The sequence below is a fragment of the Bison bison genome, unplaced genomic scaffold (assembly GCF_000754665.1).
Source record: "Bison bison bison isolate TAMUID 2011002044 unplaced genomic scaffold, Bison_UMD1.0 scf7180017864163, whole genome shotgun sequence".
In the NCBI taxonomy this organism is placed as follows: domain Eukaryota; kingdom Metazoa; phylum Chordata; class Mammalia; order Artiodactyla; family Bovidae; genus Bison; species Bison bison.
In genome coordinates this window covers 10,434,706-10,457,389 of record NW_011494735.1, presented here as the reverse complement: position 1 = coordinate 10,457,389, position 22,684 = coordinate 10,434,706, and the positions used below count along the sequence as shown (strand labels likewise).

Genomic DNA, 22,684 nt, shown 5'->3' with positions numbered 1-22,684 from the left:
GCTGGCTGGGCATCTTTTTTCTTTCTCCTCCCCGTGGGCTGACCGTGCCGGTCTGTCTCAGTTCCCAACCATTTGTAAAGATCTCTCAGCCTCCACTGGCCTCACGGGCAGAGCGGCGGGAGGAGGGCAGGGAGCAAGAGGTCATTTATCACTGTCGGGAGATGTGCTGCACACAGCAGGGTTGGCTTTACTCCCTGCTGCTCCTGCAGCCAGAGCTGCAAACCTTGAAAAAATGCAGAACATGCACCTCGAAAATATCTATTCATCATCGCAGCCCGGGGACCACGGGAGTGGCCCCTCTTCACATGGGTTGACCCGTTCTGCCTTCAGCCCGGGTCCCACCGAACTGGGAACATGGGGACTTCTTAGGGACCTGATCCCTGTCCTGGCCAACCCCCAATCTACTACAATCTCCCAAGATTTGGGGTTAAAATTCTCTGAGATGCCATCCAAACCCCTCCTCTCTCCATTAACTCCGATTTCCAGATTGCTTTTCACCATCAGACTGCAGCCAAGGTGGCCCATAATCATTAAATTATGAAAATACAAGTGGCTGGGAGGAAATGAATCCCAGGTTTAACTCAGGAATGGCCTGCTTTCTCGTGAAGTGATTATAAAATTAAAATGTGCTATTTCTCTGGTGAGTATAAAAAGCCTCCTTGGTGAAGTCGATGGCCCCACAGTAACGTCAGGATTTGCACCACGAAGGGACTGCACGCACCTCAACCACGGGAGTCAGGGACTTCTGCAGGTAAATTTCCAAAGACTGGGTTAAAGGTGATTAAAATCAAGAAGAGGAGGAGGACGGGGTTTGAATTTTCCAATTACTCTTGAAAACTCAAAAGTCAAGCTGCTAGAAAATGCAGGCTTTCTGAGCAGGACTAATAATGCTGAGCTAATTAGACCCACAGGCATGGCCAACATATAAATTCAGCCCAAAGGAGGGACACTGTCCCTTTAAAAACTGCCTGGGGATCAGTGGAAAAGCTAATGAGGAGTGTCAGTTGGGGCTGTTTTTTAGGTGGTCCTCGGGAGGACATAGCCTGGGGTTTCTGTAACAGCGCTTCTGTGCTTGGTTCAATAAATCAATTTATATTAAAACGTGGGTACAGCTCTGGAGCTGCCTTCATAAAGCATTCTGTGGCGTTTCTCAATCTGCTTATCCCCTTCCCTGTCAGCCTGCTTGAATGTACCGTCAGAGGGCACTGAAAAGAGCAATAAAGAAGAAGATGGAAGAAACGAAACTATTTGTGAAACTTGACCCAGCAGCTCTACACCACGCTGGGGGCTGCCTCTGGTGAGTTTCTCTCCAGAAGACATTTGGATGGTTGGTAAGAAGCCCAATGCTGGGGGGTTGCAGCGCTTAACCCAGAGCTGGGCTCCAGGCTGCACACTGAGAATAAATGTCAACCTCAACCAGAAAGGAAAAGGGTTGCAAGTGAAGCTGCTTTTCAACCTGATCCTTGGGGTCTGAAATATTCTCCAAGAGGTGAAAGAAAAAAACAAGATGAATAAAAGTGCCAACGGCTGGCAGAGTCTAGGAGGTGGCGGACAGGGGCTGGAGGAAGGAGGTGTGTTACTGACCAGGGCAGAAGGAATGGTCAGCAGGCTTGCCAGTGAGGGATGGCTGCAGACCAGACATGTCTAAACACAATAACCTTTGCCCCCGAAGGTCTGAAAAGTAGAGGGAAGCCCGTCTCCCACTTCTGGACTTGGAGTCCAGCAGCAGCAGGGTCAGAAGCCACAGAACATGGCCACAACATTCTGCTCTCCCCATCTTGGCTCAGCTGTCTTTTTAACTCCTTGCTACTGGGTTGTTCAATTATAGACAGCTCCCGGCATTGCCCTCCACCCCAGTTAAACCCTTACATTACCGAGACTGCAGTGCCATCTGCTAAGACTTTATGTGATGATGGAAATGTTCTATATCTGTCACGTCCACTTCAGTAGCCACGAGCCACACGTGGCCACTGAACAACTGAGATGAGGCTGCTGTGACGTGGGAAACCAGTGTTTACTTTTAATTAATTTTAACTAATTTAGACTGAAATGGTCCCCGGGGGCTAGTGGCCACTCTGCCGGGAGGACACGGAACAGAAAAGTTTCCCTTTGCCTTCATAAAGGCCGTGAGTGCTGAGAGAAGAAAATGGCGGTGGACGGCACTCTGTTCCCAGGGGAAAGCCTCTGATTTATCAGCTCTCAGTTTCAAGGGAAATAGAGGAGGGAACAATTCCCCTGATGCGTCATCAAGTCAGAATCACAAAAGAGTTAAGGGCTGCAAGAGACAGAAATGAAAGGTTACCATCACTGGAATTTCCCTAATGGAGTCCGTCTTTTTCAGAAGCTCGGAAAAGCAGCGCAAAGCCCACCCCCACTGGAGGCTGGCAGAGAAGGGCACAGGAAGCATTTTATAAACAAGAGACCCCAGGCTCGGGATTTGCCCAGGGCCCCAGAACCTTGGCAGAGTGAGTGCCCAAGCAGCACTCTCTTTCCTAAGTAAGCCATGCCATCTCATGTTACTGGTCCCTGAAATAAGACCATTATAAACGTTAAAACGGCTTTGCTTAAAGAAAGAATTTTGGTGTACTTTACTGTTAACCAGAACCATCTGGAAGCAATCTTGCATTCACACGATGGACTTGTCCTCTTTGGCCCTCGCTCTCAACAAATCCCATCAGCCCAGGAACAGCTGCTGGAGAGTCTGGCCCAAAGCCAGGGGTGAAGCTATGGCCCCCTCCCGTGTGCTCTGGGGTGTGTGTGTGGGGGCCCAGCCTTGCTCGTCACCCCATGCGGCCAGACACAGAGCACAAAGAACACAGATCCTACACGAGAAAGCGAAATCACCCGCGGTCACAGCAGCGGGCACTTGGTGCCACAAAGCCAGCTGTGAGAAACTGTTGTTTTAACTCGGGAACACAGATGCTTGCCAGCAAATAACAGCCTGAGATGGCTCAGAGGGGAGTGGGTCAGGACGCTGGGCTCACAATGCCAGCTAGTGAGCATCGTGCAACAGACAGCAGCTCCACACAAAGGGCTGGGGAGGAGGGACACGGCTCGTACCAAGTCCAAGGCCAAGGTTCTGGCACCAGGACCGAGGACATCCAGCACAGAAGGTGAGAGCTGGGACATGTCAGGGACTGACTCAGCATCCAGAGTGCTGTTAGCAAACGCCTTTGTGGGGCTTCCCTGGTGGCTCAGAGGTAAAGAATCTGCCTGCCAACGCAGGAGACACGGGTTCGATCCCTGGTCCGGGAAGATCCCCCATGCCACAGAGTAACTACGTGTGTGTGCCACAACCACTGAGTCTGGGCTCTAGAGCCTGGGAGCTGCAACTACCGAAGCCTGCATGTCCCAGAGCCAGTGCTCCACAAGAGAAGCCACCGCCATGGGAAGCCTGCACACCAACAAAGACCCACCCACCATAGTAAAAAAAACACAAAAAACAAAAGAAACCAAACTTGACCTATTTATAAAATAATTTTTAAAAAAGAGAGAGAGAAGAAAAAAAAAGCCTTCGTAAATCAAACCCCTGTGCAAACTATCTGAGCAGAAAGGAGGTGGGGGAGCCAGGGACGAGACAGATTTCATTAGGAAGGTCTGGGTGACAATAACCTTTTGTCCTCTATACAATCTGGGCCTGCCAAGCTCCATAGTCTCCGAGAAAGCACGAGGGTGGGAGAGAAAGAATCCCCATCACGAGGCAACAGACTCATCCTTAATTATGAGAGCAGGCTTCCCGGAGCTGACATCCTCTCCCACACTTCCTCCCGGCTGCAGACACACCACAGAAAGCTGGCAGGATGCTCCTCTAATGAGAGCAGTCAATTTTCCTAAGTAAAGGAAATCTGGTGCTTTGGGGATCATCCCCATCATCACCACCCCCAAACCACACACAGACTTTTAGTGACGAGTGTGAAGCATCACAGTTTAATTTGGCCAACAGTCCATTGGGTCAGATTGAGAACTGGAAAAATGACTACCTCGGCAGCTCCTGAAATGTTTTATTTCATCCTCTTGTCCTCTAAAGGGCTGGCAAGGAGACACTGATCCTAGTAGATGGAGGTCCCCTGCTTAAACTTCCACCGCAGCTCAAAACTGAATAATCATGTCTAATCTCACTCTGAAGAAAAGTTGATTCTGATTGTATCAGAAAGAGCCCCAGGCTAAGAATCAGAAGCCTGGGTTTATTCTGACATTTTTGCATTCGTGGCCACTTAAGTAAGTGTAAGCCACTTAATCCCTCTGAGCCTCAATTTGCTCAGCTGCAAAATGGGAATGAGGAGGAGGACTCCTCTTTGGGCATTTGACAGTTTAGCACCAGACTGAACAGTGTACCCCTGAAGTGAGGTCACCTTGGTTCACAGACTGGCTTTTCCCCTTACGAGTTGTTATGACCTTGAGCAACTTGGCCCATGTGCCTCAGTTTCCTCATCTGTAAAATGCACCGAGTTCATAGGAAGTGTGTAAAGGTCTCATCACAGTCGGTGCCTGGCCCTTAGCTGTCTCCCTCACTGTCAGCCAGCCCCATGACCAGTAGGGACAAGCAGGCAGATAAACATTTCCACAACTAGGTCTTTGCTACAAAGTTTCAACAGCTTGGCAATGGATGAACCCTTACTTGTTAGAAAGGTTTACAAGTTCACAGGCCAAGACTAATTCTGAAGCCAAGAAACATAAAGGAGGGCTGGGGTGAGGACTTACCTGTCTCCTTGAGCATGATGCATTCCCAACACCCACCAGTCCACCTTCAACCAATCCCAACACCTTGGCAGTAATTTGGGGCTTTCATGGAAAAAGAGGCTGCAGATCCTTGTCTCTTTCTGTTTAATTCATTTGCCAGCCTTTCTCTTTCTAATAGACAACTCAGAAAAATAGGAAACTGGGAGTCTATGTTTCTTAAGTCCTGAAAAAATAACTGCTAGGCTTGAGGTTTTCCGTTAGAGGTAAAAAAACATTTTTTAAAAGAACTCATTAAAGCTGGGAGGTGGGCAAAAGGAGTTTACATAGGCAGGGGTCTAAATTGGTTTTAAACTTCCCAACTTCTTCCAACAAAGATAGATCTCTCCTTTCCCATAAGTGTCATTTTCAAATCCTAAGTAACAACAGATAGGAAATAAACAAAGATGTACATCAATCTCTGCTTGTAGCCCAAGTTGTGAGCCAACAGCCATGTAGGGAGCTTTGCTGAAACAAATGAGCAAATCACATCTGACTGAAGCCATTCTCAGTCTTGGCTCCTCGGTTATTCGGTACCTTCTGTGGAGTTCTGCACAGTTAAATACAGCCCATTTATGGACTGTTCACTTGCTTAAGACCCTGCTAATGCATGTGTGTGCCTGTATGTTAGATAGAGAGCAAAAGCGAGTAACTGTGTGTGTGCATAAAGCTGGATGTAATCTAATCCTGAACTTATCTACATTTAAAAAAAAACTGTAAAAAGGGGTAATCTTTAGCCATTTGTTTACCAAGTTTGTTGTGACTGCTGAGATCTAATTTGCCTTTTTGGCATAGAAAGAAAATACAAACAGCCTTGCCTCAAGCTCAACATGGCTTGTGTGCTGGCTTCTCATTCCTACCCTTCCCATCAACCATCTGTGTGTCCGCCACCCCCATCAACTTCTGTCAATCACACCTTTCATCCAATAATCACAGCCTGTCAACTACATGTCAGGCACAGGATGAGGCACTGGGCTGCCCCTCTGGGGGCTGACAGACCACTATAATTAGAGTAACTGATGACTTACCCCTTACATTTATCCCTTGACCAAAACCATCTAGTTTCTTGTTTATTTCCTTGCCTTCTCTGCTTTCTGCTTCCATCCCTCTATTTGGCTCTGGAGATCTCATATCCATATTTCTATGATAATTTTTCTCTAGATATCTGAATCTGCTTTCTCTCCTGGTCATTCTCCCTCTTACTATATAATAACCTTCCTAAAGCATTGCTTTTTATCATTTCATTCTCCTCAGCAACACAAAAGTGTAACCAGCAGGGTCTCACAGTAAACCTCAATTTCTCTGTCTGGCTTCCCACATTCTCAATTATGCTCTCCCGGTACCATCTCAGCCTGACTTCCTACAGCCACACCCTCCCCCCATTTTGGCCATTTTCCTTGCTGTCTGTTAGCTTTGCTCTTTTTGTTTATGTGTTTATAACCACGTGGGTTCCTAAACTGGAATGGTTTTCAGTCCACCTTTCCAAATTCTACAAAGACCAGACCAAACCAAGCCTCTACGGTTTTCTGAATTACATGAACCCTCACCTGAAACTTTTCTGTAAGGAGTGCTGATTCTGCTGACTGAATAAAAATGCATTTGCAAGGAAACCCATTCTGGAGCAACAAAACTTCAGAGCTCAGAGCAGCAAATGTGGTAAACCCTTTCTGATAAACCCAATCATGTTTTAGAGCAGGAGTAAGTATTTTTAAAGCCCTGCTGCAACCACTCAAATGCTCTGTTGTCGCATGAAGTGACAGCTCAAACATAAACAAAAGAATGTGACTATACTTTTCAAAGTTATTTACTAGAAGAGGTGGTTGTGGGGGGGACGGGGCGTTGGAATTTGGTTCTCGGACTGCAATTTGCTGACCCTGCTCTAGAAGAAGGGTGGATACTGGTGAGGATCTCTTTGGATGACAAAGGACAACTGGACATGCCTCAGGATAGCCTCTGATCCTGGCTGGGTAGCTCGACTATTCCTTTAAGACAGTACATACCCTTGGAGTGGATTTTCAGCCTAAAAGTCATCCCTATGGGAATTTGGGCTGTGACCATCTGTTACAGCTATTTTGGTCAAACAAGAAGAGATAATGAAATCTACTTTGTAGCCTGTGTTGGGGGCGTGGCAAGGAGAGAGGCCGCTGTCTCATTCTGCTGTCCTCCAGACTGGCGAGGGGCTCCCTGGTCAGGATCACAGGGTCTTAGAGCAAACCTTCCCCTACGCTCCTTGGTGCCAGGCACTGTCCCCTCTCTTCGTCCTTACACCAACCTTATGAAGTTTCAGTACTTTATCATCATATCTATTTTCAGTTGGAATAAACAGATGAGGTCTTAGTCAATGTTAACTACTGACCCACAGAAATGGTTTGGGGGCCTTATATAGGTATGTGTGTTTGGAGAATAAGACGCCCGTTGCCAAGAGCTCTTTTGTGGTGAAATGTGGTGAAATAATAACAGCTCATTACCGCTGGTCCTTACACCCACCCTTCAGAGAGTATTCTTTTCATTTTATTCATGAGAAACTGAACTCATAGGGGTTAAGTAGTTTATCCAACTCTGCCTATTCTGAAAGGTCAGAGTTATGATTCAAATCCAAGCTGGTCTGGCCAAATAGAGCTTTGGCTCATTCCTTTGAGCCCCATTAAGTAACTGTGACCTAAAAAAACCAAGTTTAATGTGTTTTAAAAGCCCCCAAATTCCTGCTCTGTGTGAAGTGGGGGATAACATCAGCTTGATGGGTCTAGTATCCTTAGGGAGGGCCTCAGAGAGCAGAGAAGCAAACCAACACCCAGATCTGAGAGCAGCAGAAGCGGGTGTAGACCCTTTTCCTTCCCCACCAGCCCAGGGCTCCGCCTGCACCTCCTGATCCAAACTGCAGAACTGACTTTTCATGGCGGCGATGCTGCCTTCACGGACACTGCAGCAGTGCCCAGGCAGAGGGAGGCATGTTCTTACCAGCCTGTCATATTAAAATCCCTGTAGAGCATCTTCTTTCCAAGTTCCTTCCTCTGTACTCTCCTTGGAAACTCCAAATGTGTGAACTCATTTCCCAGCAAGTGAGGCTGCATGAATGCCTAATAGCAAAAAGAGAAGAAGAAGAAGAATAAAAACCACATATTTAGAGGAAAAAATAAGACCCAAGGATGTTTCGCAAATTGACACAGGCCACATTTATGAAGTTAGAAGAGGGTTCTCAAATTTTTAGGGAGATAAACAGATTTAAGAACCTGAATACAATATCAACAAATAAAAATCACGAATGTAATTTATAAAAAGACATGACTTTTTCATGTGAGATGATAAATTAATTGTAATCAGAGAAATGTATCTCTAAAGCAAGAAAAAGGTTCACTTTATAATTCAAATTCAAGATGGTTTCACTTGGTTGGACGTCAGGAAAGCTCACCCTGACTCTCTCCTCCTTGGCTTTCTCTGCTTGCCTCCTGCGCATGTTCCTAGTTATCACGGCCTTGGCTCTGAAAGCTGCGTGTGGGTCTCCATGTGAACACAATGGCCTGAGAGAGATGGCTGGGGCTGCATGCACCAGACAGGAACTTTCTGTTGGACTCCCTCCATTTTGCTCTGCAGTAATTTGATCATGTAATTGGAAGACTGTTCCAGAGCAGATGGCTTCTTCCCCTCCCCCAAATCTCTGTTCACACTACACAAGTCTTGAGCAAACAGCCACTTAGGGAATTGCTGTGAAACAACAAACAGTCTCATTGTCACACTCCAAATTCAAATCCAGTTATCCAAGAGACGAAATGCTCAAGTATGAACTTCCCTGCTTGGAGTCTACACATCGTAAGCAGACCTGGCCTGGATCTGCCCTGTACCAAGCCATATACCTGCTTGTTAGTGGTGTACTGGAATGGCTCTCTCTTTCTCTGGCAGAGAAAAGAGTGAGCAGAGCAGAGCACGGCCTGGCACTGCAGGGGAGCCAGGGCTCCCTGCCACAGGACAGATGGCCATGTCCTTGGTCTGCTGGAAACAGACATCTCCCGCGGCCTCTTTCCCAGGACCTGACACCAACCTATCTTCCACTGAGTCTCATGGTGGTTCAGAGGTCTCTGTTGGATGCTAGCCATTAGAAGCCAAGTGTACTAGGAGTCAGAGGAAGCCAAGCTGAACTGTCCCCAGGCTGGTCAGATTGGACCAGCCAACAGAACTCTGAGCCAGGGATGCTGAGCAGGCATGGGGAAAGGAGGGGCAGGATGGGGGTGAGAAGAGGGGAGGGGCTTTGAAACCTCTGCTGGGAATGAGACTTGTGCTGCCTCTGAGTATCAAGGACACTAAAACACTGGGTTTTACAGAAAGCTTCCTTGGAAAGGAAGAAGGGAACTAAAATTCACAGCACAGGTCAGTGGGGTGGGCTCTGGATTCGAATCCAAGTTCTGCATTTATAAGCTCAGTGGTTTTCCTGGGTGACTTAACTGCTTGGGCCTCAGTTTCTTTACTTGCACATTGAGACTAATTGCAGATTTATCTCATACTATTTGAATAATGAAATGACATCTAAAGTGCACTGATCATGATGGTCTCTGTTTATAACAAAAAAATAATTTATCCATCTAATGGCTGTCAAGTCTTCTGTAGTATTTTGTGAGCTCTCAGTTCACACCCCTAACAATCTTAGGGCAGGACCTGATCTGTGGGGCCCATTGCAAAAGGAAAATACGGAGCCACTAGTCAAAGTTAAAAATTTCAAGATGGTGACAGTGGAGCATTAAGCCAAGTGCAGACTCTGGGCAACTGCAGAAATCGCATCCTTGATGGCAGCTGTATCTACACAGTAGATACAATTTTATTCCTCTCCATTATTTGGGTCGACCCATGAAAACTAAGGACCAAAGGCATTAGTAGTCAGTGAACAGCACCGTCTGTCATATATCCTCTGTCATCTCTCAAAATTTTGGGACTATATCAGCATGGTGTTTCTGTCTATCCCCTTGCCTTCTAAGCCGGAGTAACACTGACCTAGGGGTTGCTACACGTCAGGCACTTAACACCTTATGTTATTACCTTAGTAATGCTATGAAGCAGATGTCATAGACTCAATTCACAAATGAGGAAACTAAGGTCCAGAGAGGTTAAGACACCTAGCCTAAGGTTATCAGCCAGGAATGGGTGATTCTAGGGTTTGAGCTTAACATCAAACCCATAACCTCCATCCTAACCCGTATGTTTGTCCTTTAACCTGCACACACATTAACAAAAAACAGTGAACAGGCAACAACAGGCCTGTTGCCATGCCAAGTCTGAACCACAAATAGGCACACGTGAGGATCTGGTTAATAAAAAAATTACAGATCTGCACACAGCTGGGTCACAACAATGTTCTTCAAATAGCAAGAAGAAATCGTTTAATAACACGAGTGATTAAAGTAGTACAAATCCATACAAAAGGATTCTGTGGGATCACATACAAAGGTGTCAGAGAGAATATGTAATTACACAGAAAGAGCAAACATACGTTTATAAAAAGCAGGCTGTCAAACAATATGTGTCTGTGAGAGTGCATGTATAGAAACTTATGTATATCATGTCATAGATATACAGATCTATCAAACTCTGAGAGACCGTGGAGGATAGAGGAGCCTGGAAGGCTACAACCCCTACAACCATAGGGTTGCAAAGAGTGGACACGACTTAGTAACTAAACAACAACAAAACCCTTTAACATACATGTACGCATAAGTGAGTATACATGTGTATAAATACAGGTACATCACACACACACACACACACACCATAACAAACAGGCTATGATCCAAAAGCCATGACTAAGTACATTCTGTACCCTCGTGCCTTTACCGTTGGAATGTTTGCCTGGGCACTTTATCAGAAGTCTGCAGGGTAGCTACTACTGACAGGGGCCACCATGCCTCTCCCTCTGGGGATGGGCAGGCTCAGAGGGACCTTGAACCCTTGGTCACCTGTGACATCCGTTGTCCCTTCACATGCAGAGACTTTCAGGGTCTCAACAAGCCACCTGCTTCTCCTGTTATAACAAGTGGCTATTGTAGTTCATCAATTCTAAGATGCTTCTTATTAGATGTGCCATTAGTTACCTCTAAGGCAGGGGGGAAAAGCTGCCAATTTTACACTAGGCGTAATACTTTCTAATCACTTCAATTTTTTAATTTATTATTTTTAAAGAGCTCCTTTCAATGTAGGCAAAACTATTATCTATCACTGTTTTGCAGGCTTCCCTGGTGGCTTACACAGCAAAGAATCCTCCTACAACGCAGGAGACGTGGGTTTGATTCCTGGGTCATGAAGATCCCCTGGAGAAGGAAATGGCAATCCACTTCAACATTCCCACCTGAGAAATCCTGTGGACAGAGGAGCCTGGTGGGTTACAGTCCATGGGGATAGCAGAGTCCGACATGACTGAGCAACTAACACACATTTTGCATATTTAAGGAAGGAATATGTAAATGAAGAGTATCTGTTAAGGTTGTTCCAAAACATTTTCGCATTTAGGATCTGATGGCACTCATCATTTTCCAGTTCTAAATTACCCTGTGTTCATGATTTCCCCACAAGAGCCAGCTATATTTCAGGGGCCCTTTGGGTTTAACAACTTGTAGAAGCACTACAAGCCTCAGAGGCAGGGGTGCGGAGTTCTGAAGCTGGCTTTGTCATCCTCCAGAGTTTGCTTTCTTCTGACGTCCACTTGGGGGATGCGGCTGAGCAAGGCTGGTCACTCCTCCCTAAGTCCCCCTGCTGGACTGGTACCTCCGAAGGGACAGCAGCGCTTCCCGTTAGTCTGTGGGGTTTTCCTCCAAGTTGCTGAGTGAGCTCCTGTTCTGAACTTCAATCCTGATCTACTGATGTCTGCTTATGCCCGGAAGATGACGTCCATGTCATGCTGAACACCAGGCTGATAGCAACAATCAACTGTAAACTTCAGGTATGTCCGAAGGTAAGAGAGAAAAGGTATTTTGTCTCTGAGGAATTACTGTGGTATTCAACCCCCACCGATACAATGCCACACCCTTGGGTTTCTCTGTGATCATTTTTCTTCCTCTGGCTAATCGCCACAGCACATTCCACATGTTATGTGGCACATTTTCTGTTACAGCCATGCCCATCATAGAATGCATGTGTATTCCACACGTACTGAGGACATATCCCGCCCCCTGGCATATTTTTGAAAGTGAAAGTGTTAGTTGCTCAGTTGCATCCAACTTTTTGTGACCCCATGTAGCCCACCAGGCTCCTCTGTTTATGGATTCTCCAGGCCAGAATACTGGAGTAGGTAGTCATTCCCCTCTCCAGGGAATCTTCCCAACCCAGGGATTAAACCCAGGTCTCCTGCCTTGCAGGCAGATTCTTTACCATCTGAGCCACCAGGGAAGTCCTTTTCACTATGCTTTAAAATGACCATTCCCATCCTAACCGTAGGCTTCCCTCTTAGCAGCACTTTTGATACTCACCCCAGTTTTATTTGTCAGACCTGATGGAGTTACTGCTGTTAAAGAAAGAAACAACTCAAGAATTAAGTACAAGTGGAATAGGTGGCTGACAAATGAAAAATGAGATGCTACAATATAATGGGACATATACCCGTTGTTTTCTGAGGAAAATGCTCATTGGTATACCTTGTCAGGCAATACTCATCAAAGTCTGCATAGTCTATCAGGTTGTCATATCAAAATACCAGACAGGGATCTAAAGCAGCAAAAAATTATTTCTCACAGACTGGAGTCTGGGAAATCTAAGATCAAGATGCCAGCATATTTGCTGCCTGGTGAGGACTCTCTTCCTGGCTTGCACACTGCCGCCTTCTTCCTGAACCTCACGAGCTTTCCTCCATGCTCACATGGGGAGAGAGAAATCGAGCACGCTGGCATCTCTTCTCATCAGGAAACTAACCCTATTAAATCAGGGCCCACTCTTACGACCTCATTTATTAATTACTTCTGTAAAGGTCCTATCTCGAAATTGAGTACATTGGGGGTGAGGGTTTCCACACAGGAATGTGGGGGGAGGAATACATACCTTCAGTCCATAACATGGTCTTGTATGTACTTATGTTTATATATGTACATACACTCAAAGTCATCAAAATATTACAAAGTATTATCTGATGGTTTCCTTTCTAACTTACCTATATTCATGAATATGTCTACCAGTAGATATGGATTATTTTCATTTTGAAAATACTCTAAAATTTATTTTTTGAGAAGCCAGGCTTTAAACTAGGTCTGACAAAACCATTGAGAGGAGTTTTACAGCCCTTTCATATTCCAAAAATTTGAGTCACTGGAAGGGGCCACCCCAGGTAGACACACCTGGCGCCAATGCAGGCGATGCTGAAGCCCTCTGCAGCCCAACAGCCCAGCACAGAGACATTTTGTTCTCAGAAGTCGAGTGGCCCAGCAACTTGGGAACTCAGAAACTTCTTTAGGACCTGCCCAGCGTCCAAGCAACATAGACTGGTTAGTGTTACTTCACTAGTGCTGGCCTGCCCTGCTGGAACCATTGCCCAAGTCAGCATTCTAGAATCTTGAGCCTCAAAAGTGACTTAACTCATAATACATGTAAGCACTACACAGACACAGTTTAGAGTCTGCAAAACGTGGGAGCTCTGATGTGTCAGGTTCCTTTCAGCAATAAAATCCAATGATTTTTCTGACTCCAAACTTGTAGAATTCATGGACAATTCTGGCATGTTTTTAACTCCATGGCTCATACCCGGACCACTCATAAACATATGCATGTTGACTGCCCCTTCCCCAGGCTCAGCTAAGGATGCTGGTGTATTAGAAACGTGGACTCTAATGGGATCAACATCCAAGATGAAAGCAAGCACACATTAGGGTCACAGGTCCACCTGCAAAATGAAAATTCTCGACACTCTCCTACACATTCCTTATTTATCTGCTAGGCTGAATATATTTTAGCTTTTTCTCTTTGATGGCGCTATTTGGATTTATGTATGTTAGAAACATCTGCATGGTGACGCAAGTAAAACCAGATACACTTGAATATGTTCATTATTTTTAAAACCTCAGCTACACTCTAGTGCCCAGCATAGTACTGACCACAGTAAAGACTCTTAAGTATTTGCTAGAGGAATGAATACAGAACATTCTGACCTGCTTTACACAGTCACCTTTCAGTGACTATTACTTTATAAAGTAAGACAACATAGCTTTCAAACATTAGAAAAAGATAAAACTAAGATCTATGGCATTTATAATCTTGGATGCACATTACATATTTTGGATTTAGAACATTTTTATTTAACAATTTCATAGATACCTTCCTGTAAATTCTCAAGAATGTGGATACAGTTATACCATTGAAAACTTCATGATATTCCACAGTCCTAAGGATATCTAAATATGTTGCCTCTCCTCCTCCTAATAAGCATGCCGACTAGAAACCTACAAACATATTTTACACTAAAATCCAATTTCAATTGTGCTAGCCTGCCCCATGTTAAAAAAAACAAAAACAAAAACAAAACCCAATAGACTTCTTTTTGTACCTCTATTTATCCTAAATTTTGAGGCTCTCCTTCAAGGAAGCATAACTGAATGCTTCTAACTAAAGTGAGGGGGTGGAGGTACATTTGGAGCTCGGCTGTGTACCATAAATGGCACCTGGGGGAAAAGGCTTGGTAACCACTGCCCTGGCAAAACCACAGGCAGGTGGCCGAGAGCCTTTTAAGGACTCTAGAGAGTGCAGGTTTGCTTAAAAAATAAAAAAAAAAAGAGACTAGAACATATCCTTGCCACTTAATGAGAATCCATTTCCAGACATGGTTGTGTCTGGCCAGAAACAAGAAGTTTCTCTAGGGAGAGGATGCTGGAGTAATCACTGTGCCAAGAAATGGCAGGCTACAGAGATGGGGCAGGAGGATCAAGCATCTTCTGGCTGCTCTCCTCTCTGGTCCTGGGCAGAAACCAGCATCAAGGGAAGAGGAGCCCGGTGAGCACAGTCCTGTGAAGAAACACAGCCATCCCATCTCAGTGACAGTCTCCGAGTCACAGAGGGACTGAGCCGTAACAGGAGGGGACAACCTGAAGAAGAGAGGCCTTCTGGAACATTCCAGAAAGTCTCACTAGAGCAGAGTGCATCCCTGAACCCAGGTCTGTCTTGCTCCAGAGCACCTGGACCTGAGCCCCACCATCCTGGGATGGGGGAGAGCTCTGAGCATCCTGGCATGGCAGGGAGAAAACAGGGAGTGGAAAAAGGAATCCAGATCCCAGGGAGGGATATGTACATACTGGGTCCTGGAGGAGGCTGAGCACCAGGCCTCCTGCAGACACTGAGACAGTAGTTCCTCAGGTTACTAAAAACTGCTGCTGAGGAACACAAAATGTTTCCTTCTTTTAATAAATTTTCCTTCTGCCACTTTGTGATCAGCTTGCCAGTGAATAGTGAGAGTCAATAAGGGGGACTGTGCCAGGTTTGGGGGGTATCCAGCCAATGGAATTCATGCAATTAATATATAAGCTCCTGCAGGTATGGGTCGGAGAAGGCAATGGCACCCCACTCCAGTACTCTTGCCTGGAAAATCCCACGGATGGAGGAGCCTGGTGGGCTGCATGCAGTCCATGGGGTCGGGAAGAGTCGAACACGACTGAGAGACTTCACTTTCACTTTTCACTCTCATGCATTGGAGAAGGAAATGGCAACCCACTCCAGTGTTCTTGCCTGGAGAATCCCAGGGACAGGGGAGCCTGGTGGGCTTCCATCTATGGGCTCGCACAGAGTCGGACACAACTGAGGCAATTTAACAGCAGCAGCAGGTATGGGTACCAGGGGTTGGGGATTCAAAGAATTTAAAAAAAGAGACCCCTCTGCTCAGAGCTCATGCACTAGCGGGGGAGAATGAGGGAGGCTTATAGGTGGGAATGGAACTATCTTCAAGAGTAAGGAACAAAGAGTGGGGTCACTGGGCAGGGTCAGAGAAAATCTGAAAAGTTCATTATTTAAAATTTTTTTAATTAAAAAAAATTTTTTTAATGGATGTATAGTCACTTTACAGTGTCTTAGCAAAGTGATTCAGTTATGTGTGTATGTATTTTTTCAGATTCTTTTCCATTATAGGTTATTACAAAATACTGAATATAGTTCCTGTGCTATACATATAGCAGGACTTCACTGTTAATTTCACACATAGAGTGTATATACGGGGTTCCCAGGTGGTGCTAGTGGTAAGGAACCTGCCCGCCAATGCAGGAGACATAAGAGACTCAGGTTCAATCCCTGGGTCAGGAAGATCCCCTTGGAGGAGGGCATGGCAACCGACTCCGGTATTCTTGCCTAGAGAACATGGACTGAGAAGCCTAGCAGGCTACAGTCCATAGGGTCACACAGAGTCAGACATGACAAAAGCTACTTAGCATGCACACAGTATATACACAAGTTAATCTCAAATTTGTGATTTATCCCTCTCCCCCACCTCCACTTCCCCTTTGGTAACCATACATTTGTTTTCTATCCGTGAATCTATTTCTGTTTTGTAAATAAGTTTGTATCATGTTTGAGATTCCGTATATGAGTGGCATCATATGATATCTGTCTTTCTGTCTGGTTTACTTCAGCCAGTAGGATAATCTTTAGGTCCATCCATGTTGCTGCAAATAGCATTACTTCATTCTTTTTAATGACTAATATTCCATCGTGTGTGTGTGTTGTGTGCGTGTATGTACATATATATACACACATATGCACCACATCTTTATCCATTCATGTCAGTGGACATTGAGGTTGTCTCCACATCTTGCTACTAAAATAATGCTGCTACGAACACTAGGGTGCATGCATCTTTTTGAATTAGAGCTTTTGTCTTTTCCAGATATTTTCCCAGGAGTGGGGTTGCTGGATCATATGATAACTCTATTTTTAGTTTTTTAAGGAACTTCCACACTGTTCTCCATAATGACTGCATGAATTTACACTCCCACCAACAGTGTGGAAGGGTCCCCCTTTCTCCACACCCTCTCCAGCATTTATTATTTGTAGCTGTTTTAATGAGCGCCATTCTCACTGGAATAAGGTGATACCTCATTGTAGTTCTGATCTGCATTTCCCTGATGATGAGTGATGTTGAGCAGTTTTTCATGTGCCTGTTGGCCATCTGCAGGCCTTCTCTGAAAAAAATGTCTGTTTAGGTCTTCTGCCCTTTTCTTGATTGGGTTGTTTTGTTTTCTTGATACTGAGCTGTGTAAGCTGTTTGCATATTTTAGAAATTAAGTCCTTGTCGGTCATATCATTTGCCAATATTTTCTTTCACCCTGTAGGTTGTCTTTTCATTTTGTTTATGGTTTCCTTTGCTGTGAAAAAGCTTTTAAGTTTAATTAGGTCTCATTTGTTCATCTTTGCTTTTGTTTCCATTACTCTAGCAGATAGATTTGAAAAAATACCGCTGCAATTTATGTCAGCGTTCTGCCTATGCTTTCCTCTGGCAGAAAAGTGTCTGAAGAGCTAGTCAGGTAAGGGCTTTGGGGCAAGTGCAGCGGGACGCAAGGAGGTGGGAAGCAGCAGGGGCTCCTGGAGCGGCTCTTAGGAGAGAACAGTGTGGGACAGACAGGAGGCAGAAGTGTGGCTTCCTGGAAAACCTGTCCTGCTGCTTGGCCGTGAGCTCTTGCAGGAGGTCCTCTCCTGCAAAGGGTGATACACACTTGCTGTCCGACTCTTTGTGACCCCATGGCTGCAGCACGCCAGGCTTCCTTGTCCTTCACGGTCTCCCAGAGCTTGCTCAAACTCATGACCATTGAGTCGGTGATGCCATCCAACCACCTTATCCTCTGTCGCCCCTTTCTCCCCTTGCCCTTAATCTTTCCCAACATCAGAGTAAATGAATCCAAAGCACTTTTAAAAAACCCAACTTTTCAAAGAAATATACAAATGGTACGGTGCTCTGAACATGTGCGTACAGGTGGGTGAATTTTCACAAATCAAACACACCACGTGGCTGGCATCCAGATTAAGCAACTGAACATTTACCAGCATGCTAGTGTCAGGACCCTGTTCAAATCCTGCTGCTTCTCCCAAGGGAAGCACTAGCCCCAGACTTTACAGCTGTGTTTGCCTGTTTCTATCTGTCCTATGGAATCCTATAGGTTGGAAGTTGAGTCTGCAAAGATTTATCCTTGTTGCTGCATGTAGTTATAGCTTGTTCACTCCATCCTGTGACTGTGCAAAGTTTATTTATCCATTCTACTCTCCGTGGGCATTTGGAGAGTTTCCAACTTGGGCTCTTACAAACAGTGCTGCTATGCACAGTCTCATCTTTTGGTGTAAACAGTGGTACACACTTTGTTAGGTACACAACAAGGGGTGGAATTGCTGGGCCAAATCCTTTTTCAAAGGAGTTGTTCCAACTTCCACTCCCATCAGCAGAATATGGAACGTATAAACACTCATGTGTGAAATGAGAAGGCGCATTCCAGGACAGGAATGTAAACTCCTCTAACTAGAAAAACACCATATGAATTAACTTCTTAAATATTCTAGACCCTTCAGTATGTGAAAGCAAGTTATCGAAATGAGGATTTTCAGTGTTCAACATAAACCTTAAAAAACTGAATAATATCTCCTCTTTCTAGCTCTTTTTTCTAGGGGAAAAACTCCTGTCATATTATACAAGAGGAGTATGGGAAGCCTTTAAATTTCAGGATGATTTATCCATATAGGAAGTCTAGGTCACAAATGAAATGAATAATGTCAGCCAAAGGACTTCCCTGGTGGTCCAGTGGTTAGGAATCTGCCTTGCAGTGTGGGGGACACAGGTTTAATACCCAGTTGGGGAACTAAGAACCCGCATGCCATGAAGCAACTAAGACTTGACACAGCCAAATAAATAAACAGATTTTTAAAAATTAAAAAATGATGCTGGCCAAGCCCAAGTGATCACTAACAGTCACACAAATGGTCAAAGGAGATGACCATTCCAGAGCCAAGGCTGCCTACCTGATGTACAATGCAAGAGGAGAATATTCTACCTCAGGTTAAAAAAAAAATGAAGGAAAATGTGAAATGACTGAGACCTAAATATGTATGGATTGGAGTCTTTCATAAAGAATTCTGTCTTAATTTGTCCTTAAAATCTCAAAGTAGCAAAAACCAAGCTTGTATATATAAGCTGTTACAGAACTGGATATTAAATAAAATTATGCCTGGTTTATGTGGATGTCAAGGAAGGTTCACATTTAAATCTCGACATGGGACTACACTCATCAGCCACAGAGAAGTAGCATTCCCCCAAATCAACTTTAAAATTGTAAAACTGAGATCTTATGATAAAAGAGCCACATGGAAACTGGAATACAAATAGAGATATTAAACAAAATTGCCTAGATTTGTCAATTCCACAACAGTTTAAAGAATAGAATAAGGGGTGAAAGTGCTCATTTAAATAAAACACACAAGGTTTCCATATTCATATGCCTACTGCTTTTTATTCCCAAGTAAAATTCTGTGGAAAGGCATTCACTTGTAGGGGGAACAACTCATGTCAGCAAAAAAGAAAAGGAAAGTGAAGTCGCTCAGTTGTGTTCAACTCTTTGTGACTCCACGGGCTGTAGCCTACCAGGCTCCTCCGTCCATAGGATTTTCCAGGCAAGAGTACTGGAGTGGGTTGTCATTTCCTTCTCCAGGGGATCTTCCCGATGTAGGGATCAAACGAGTCTCCCACATTGCAGGCAGATGCGTCTGAGCCACCAGGGAAGCCAATTCCCTTCCCTTTGCATAAGCAAATAGAATTGAGAAATTATAAAAGACCACAGTAGTCCCAATGGCAGGGGGGCCATGAAAAAGTTCTTTATATAGTTACATTTAAAAACTAAGAAATTTTATTTTGTCTCTGATCTAGGTCCTCCTGAAAGCACTACAAATATTAACTTATTAATCCTCACCCCTATCCTGTGAGGGTCCTGCAATTGTCCTATTTCACAGATAAAGCAACTGAAGCACAGAACACATTTTATAGACAGTTACGGTTTTGCCCTAATAAACCTCACTGAATCCTATCTACCTTTCTCAAAGCATATTTAACTTTAATGTACTTGAAGGATGTATGACATTATCTTGCTTCCTTACACTAAGATCAATTCTTAAGGACCTCATGGGCAGATGGCTCTGGCTTTCAGTGACCAACTTTTTTTTATCCATATGTTTTTATTGTGGTAAAAGTCACAACATATAAAACACACTATTTTAACCACATTTAACTATACAGTTCAGTGGCACTAAATTCATTCACATTATGGGGCAAGTCTCACCATCGCCCATTTTCCCAAATTTTCACCTTCCCAAACTGAAACTCTGTCCCTATTAAACACTAATCCCCCATTCCCCCTCCCCTCCCCGGCATCTACCAATGTACATTCTGACACTGTGAACTTGACTATCCTAGGTACCGTGTATAAGTGGAATCAAACAGTGTTGTCTGAACGTAATATATATTGGAATCATGTGCCCAAGTTTTTATTCAGAATATTTCAGGGGACAAGGACTAAAGAGGCTAAAGATTATGTATATGTAGCAAGATGGATTTTTTTTTTAAAGAAGAAAATGTAGGAACTCATTCTCATGATGATTTTGCTCAGCGTGTGGGATTCATTTCTTAGATATGCATAGTAGATTCAGAATGCCTCCACACCGAGTCTCTGACCTGTCCTAACCTAGAAAAAAACAGACATCCATTTATATTAATTAAAAAAATCTGGCTCTAGAAGTGGTGAGCTTCAATTATCATGGTTAATGTCTTCAGAGTCTTCCCTGAAGCCAAGCTGTGCTCCAAGGGCAGCTGAATATAAATTCTGCCTTTGCAGCCCTGGGTGGTGTCAGTTTCATGCTCTAAAATTCTGGCTTCTTCATGATGCCTATGTGATCAATGGAACCTATAGTAAATATGAAAAATGTCAACCACTTTAGCCTGCCATTGTTTTTTTTTTTTAATTCAAGATTTTGAAACATATGTAGTTTTGCAAAAGGGGGGTTAGATGGGGCGAGAGAAGGGGTTGGAGTGCGTCTGTCCCTGACTCAGACATCAGGCAAAGCGAAATGGAGGTAAGTTCTCTCACTGTGACTGCAGCCAGGCTCCCAGCTTTATACCTTGCTCTCATGGTTAATGGGGCTTCCCAGATGGCTCAGTGATAAAGACTCTGCCTACCAATGCAGGAGACGTGGATTTGATCCCTGGATCAGGAAGATCCCCCGGAGAAGGCAATGGAAACCCACTCCAGTGTTCTTGCCTGGGAAATTCCACAGACAGAGGAGCCTGGTGGGCTACAGTCCATGGGGTCGCAAAGAGTCGGACTGAGCATACACGAACTCAAGGTTAAGGGCCATGTGGAGGTGGTGGGACAGCCATTTTTACTCACTAGTGCACTTGACCTTTCTAATTATAGCCTCTTGTCTTAAAAGCAGGCACAAGCTTAAGCAATCTACTTCTTGAGTGTGAAAAATCCCAGAGAACTAAGAGGCACAGTGCTGTCCCCTTGAGACCTTTCCCAGTTCAGTACTAGGGAAAATGGCAGGCAAATCGAATCAGACTCGGTATACACAGCTGGGGGCAGGTCCAAGGACCCCGTCAGCAATCACCGAAGATAATGCTGCACTGTGTGCGCCCAATGTGCATCTGAAACCCACTTTCATCTCCTCTGCACATTGCCCTTGATGATAAACAGCTGCCGACTTGGATTATCTACAAGGACAGACGTACATTATTGGGAGGTCTGATGATACCAGCACATCTTAATGTAATCACATCAGAGTTCCATCTCGGCAGAATGGAGGGGAAGCCGTTAGTCTCACACCTCAGGGCTGTAGAGGTCCCCCGTAGAGGGAGATCTGTTTCTGGCTGTCACCTGAAGCAAGAGTGGGGTGATTTCCTGGAGACTACAGCATCAGAGCAGTAGACTCTGCTGAGAAATGCCCATAAACCAGACTGCTTTCCCTCCGATGTGGGTCCTGACTCCACCAGAACATTCTGTCCAGCTTGGTGGACCCCGTAAAATATTTTATTTCAATCACCCTGGAAACATTAAAAAAAAAATGAAAAAAAAAAAAAAGCCCAGTGAGAAAAGAGCAAGGCTTATTTGTGACTATGATCATCAACTCTCCCCGGCTGCTGGGGGGCAGAAGTGCATGGTGCCTGACCCCCTCCCTCGCACACCTGCCACATTCCATGTGAACACGTCAAACCCTCAAGCCTGCTTGATTAATCACCCAGCCTAAGAATCTACGGAATAAAGTTCATGTTACCCGGAGAGCTATATGAAGGGGCCTCTGAGGTCGTGATGCAAGACCAAACAAAATTAACATGCCTGCCACATCCATCATCTTGTAATCTGCTTCCAGTTCCATAACCCCTGACGTCTGGACTGTGCATACCAAGAACATTTCTGTTCGACGTGGATCAAAACAGTTCATGCACGAAGGGCTCTGAACTCTCCCCACCCCCAAGAAAATCATTAACCAGTTCTGCAAGTCAAACAGCCCTGGGACTGCAGTCATCTGCTCAAACCAAGTCTCAAGGGACCTAGAAGTTTTCGAGATTCTCTCATAAATGTTTCTTTAGACATAATGACAATAAAATTTGATTTGACCTAAGAATAAGGAATACATTGTAAACTTTCCAGCAACATACTAACTCGTTTAGATCATGTAAAGGATACAACAGCTCTCACTGCATTAAAATGTTTTACAATTAGTTCAAGCCAACTGATGTTCCCCAAAATAAACTGGTAGGATTAGATTGTAACCTGAAATTATAATGTATATATTGTATTTTGTATTATCATGAGATGGCTTTTTAAAATAATTTTCTATATTTGCTTTATTTTTGGCCATGGTAGGACTTTGCTGCTGTGTGGGTGCTTCTCTAGTTGCGGAGAGCAGGGACCACGCTCTAGGCGCTGTGCTACTCTCTAGTTTCGGGCTTCTCACTGTGGCGGCTTCTCTCACTGTGGAGCATGGGCTGTAGGGCGTGGGC

General features: G+C 44.7%; 1 protein-coding gene across 1 annotated transcript in view; it reads right to left on the bottom strand.

Moving 5' to 3' along the window:
- PPM1H (protein phosphatase, Mg2+/Mn2+ dependent, 1H) overlaps window positions 1–22,684 on the bottom strand; it is a gene marked incomplete at its 5' end in the record, with an annotated part of 306,969 nt that overhangs the window by 72,847 nt on the left and 211,438 nt on the right. The window contains one exon of the mRNA XM_010841630.1: window positions 7,675–7,793. Within this exon, the coding sequence (XP_010839932.1) occupies window positions 7,675–7,793 (119 nt within the window). The remainder of the gene's footprint in view (window positions 1–7,674; window positions 7,794–22,684) is intronic.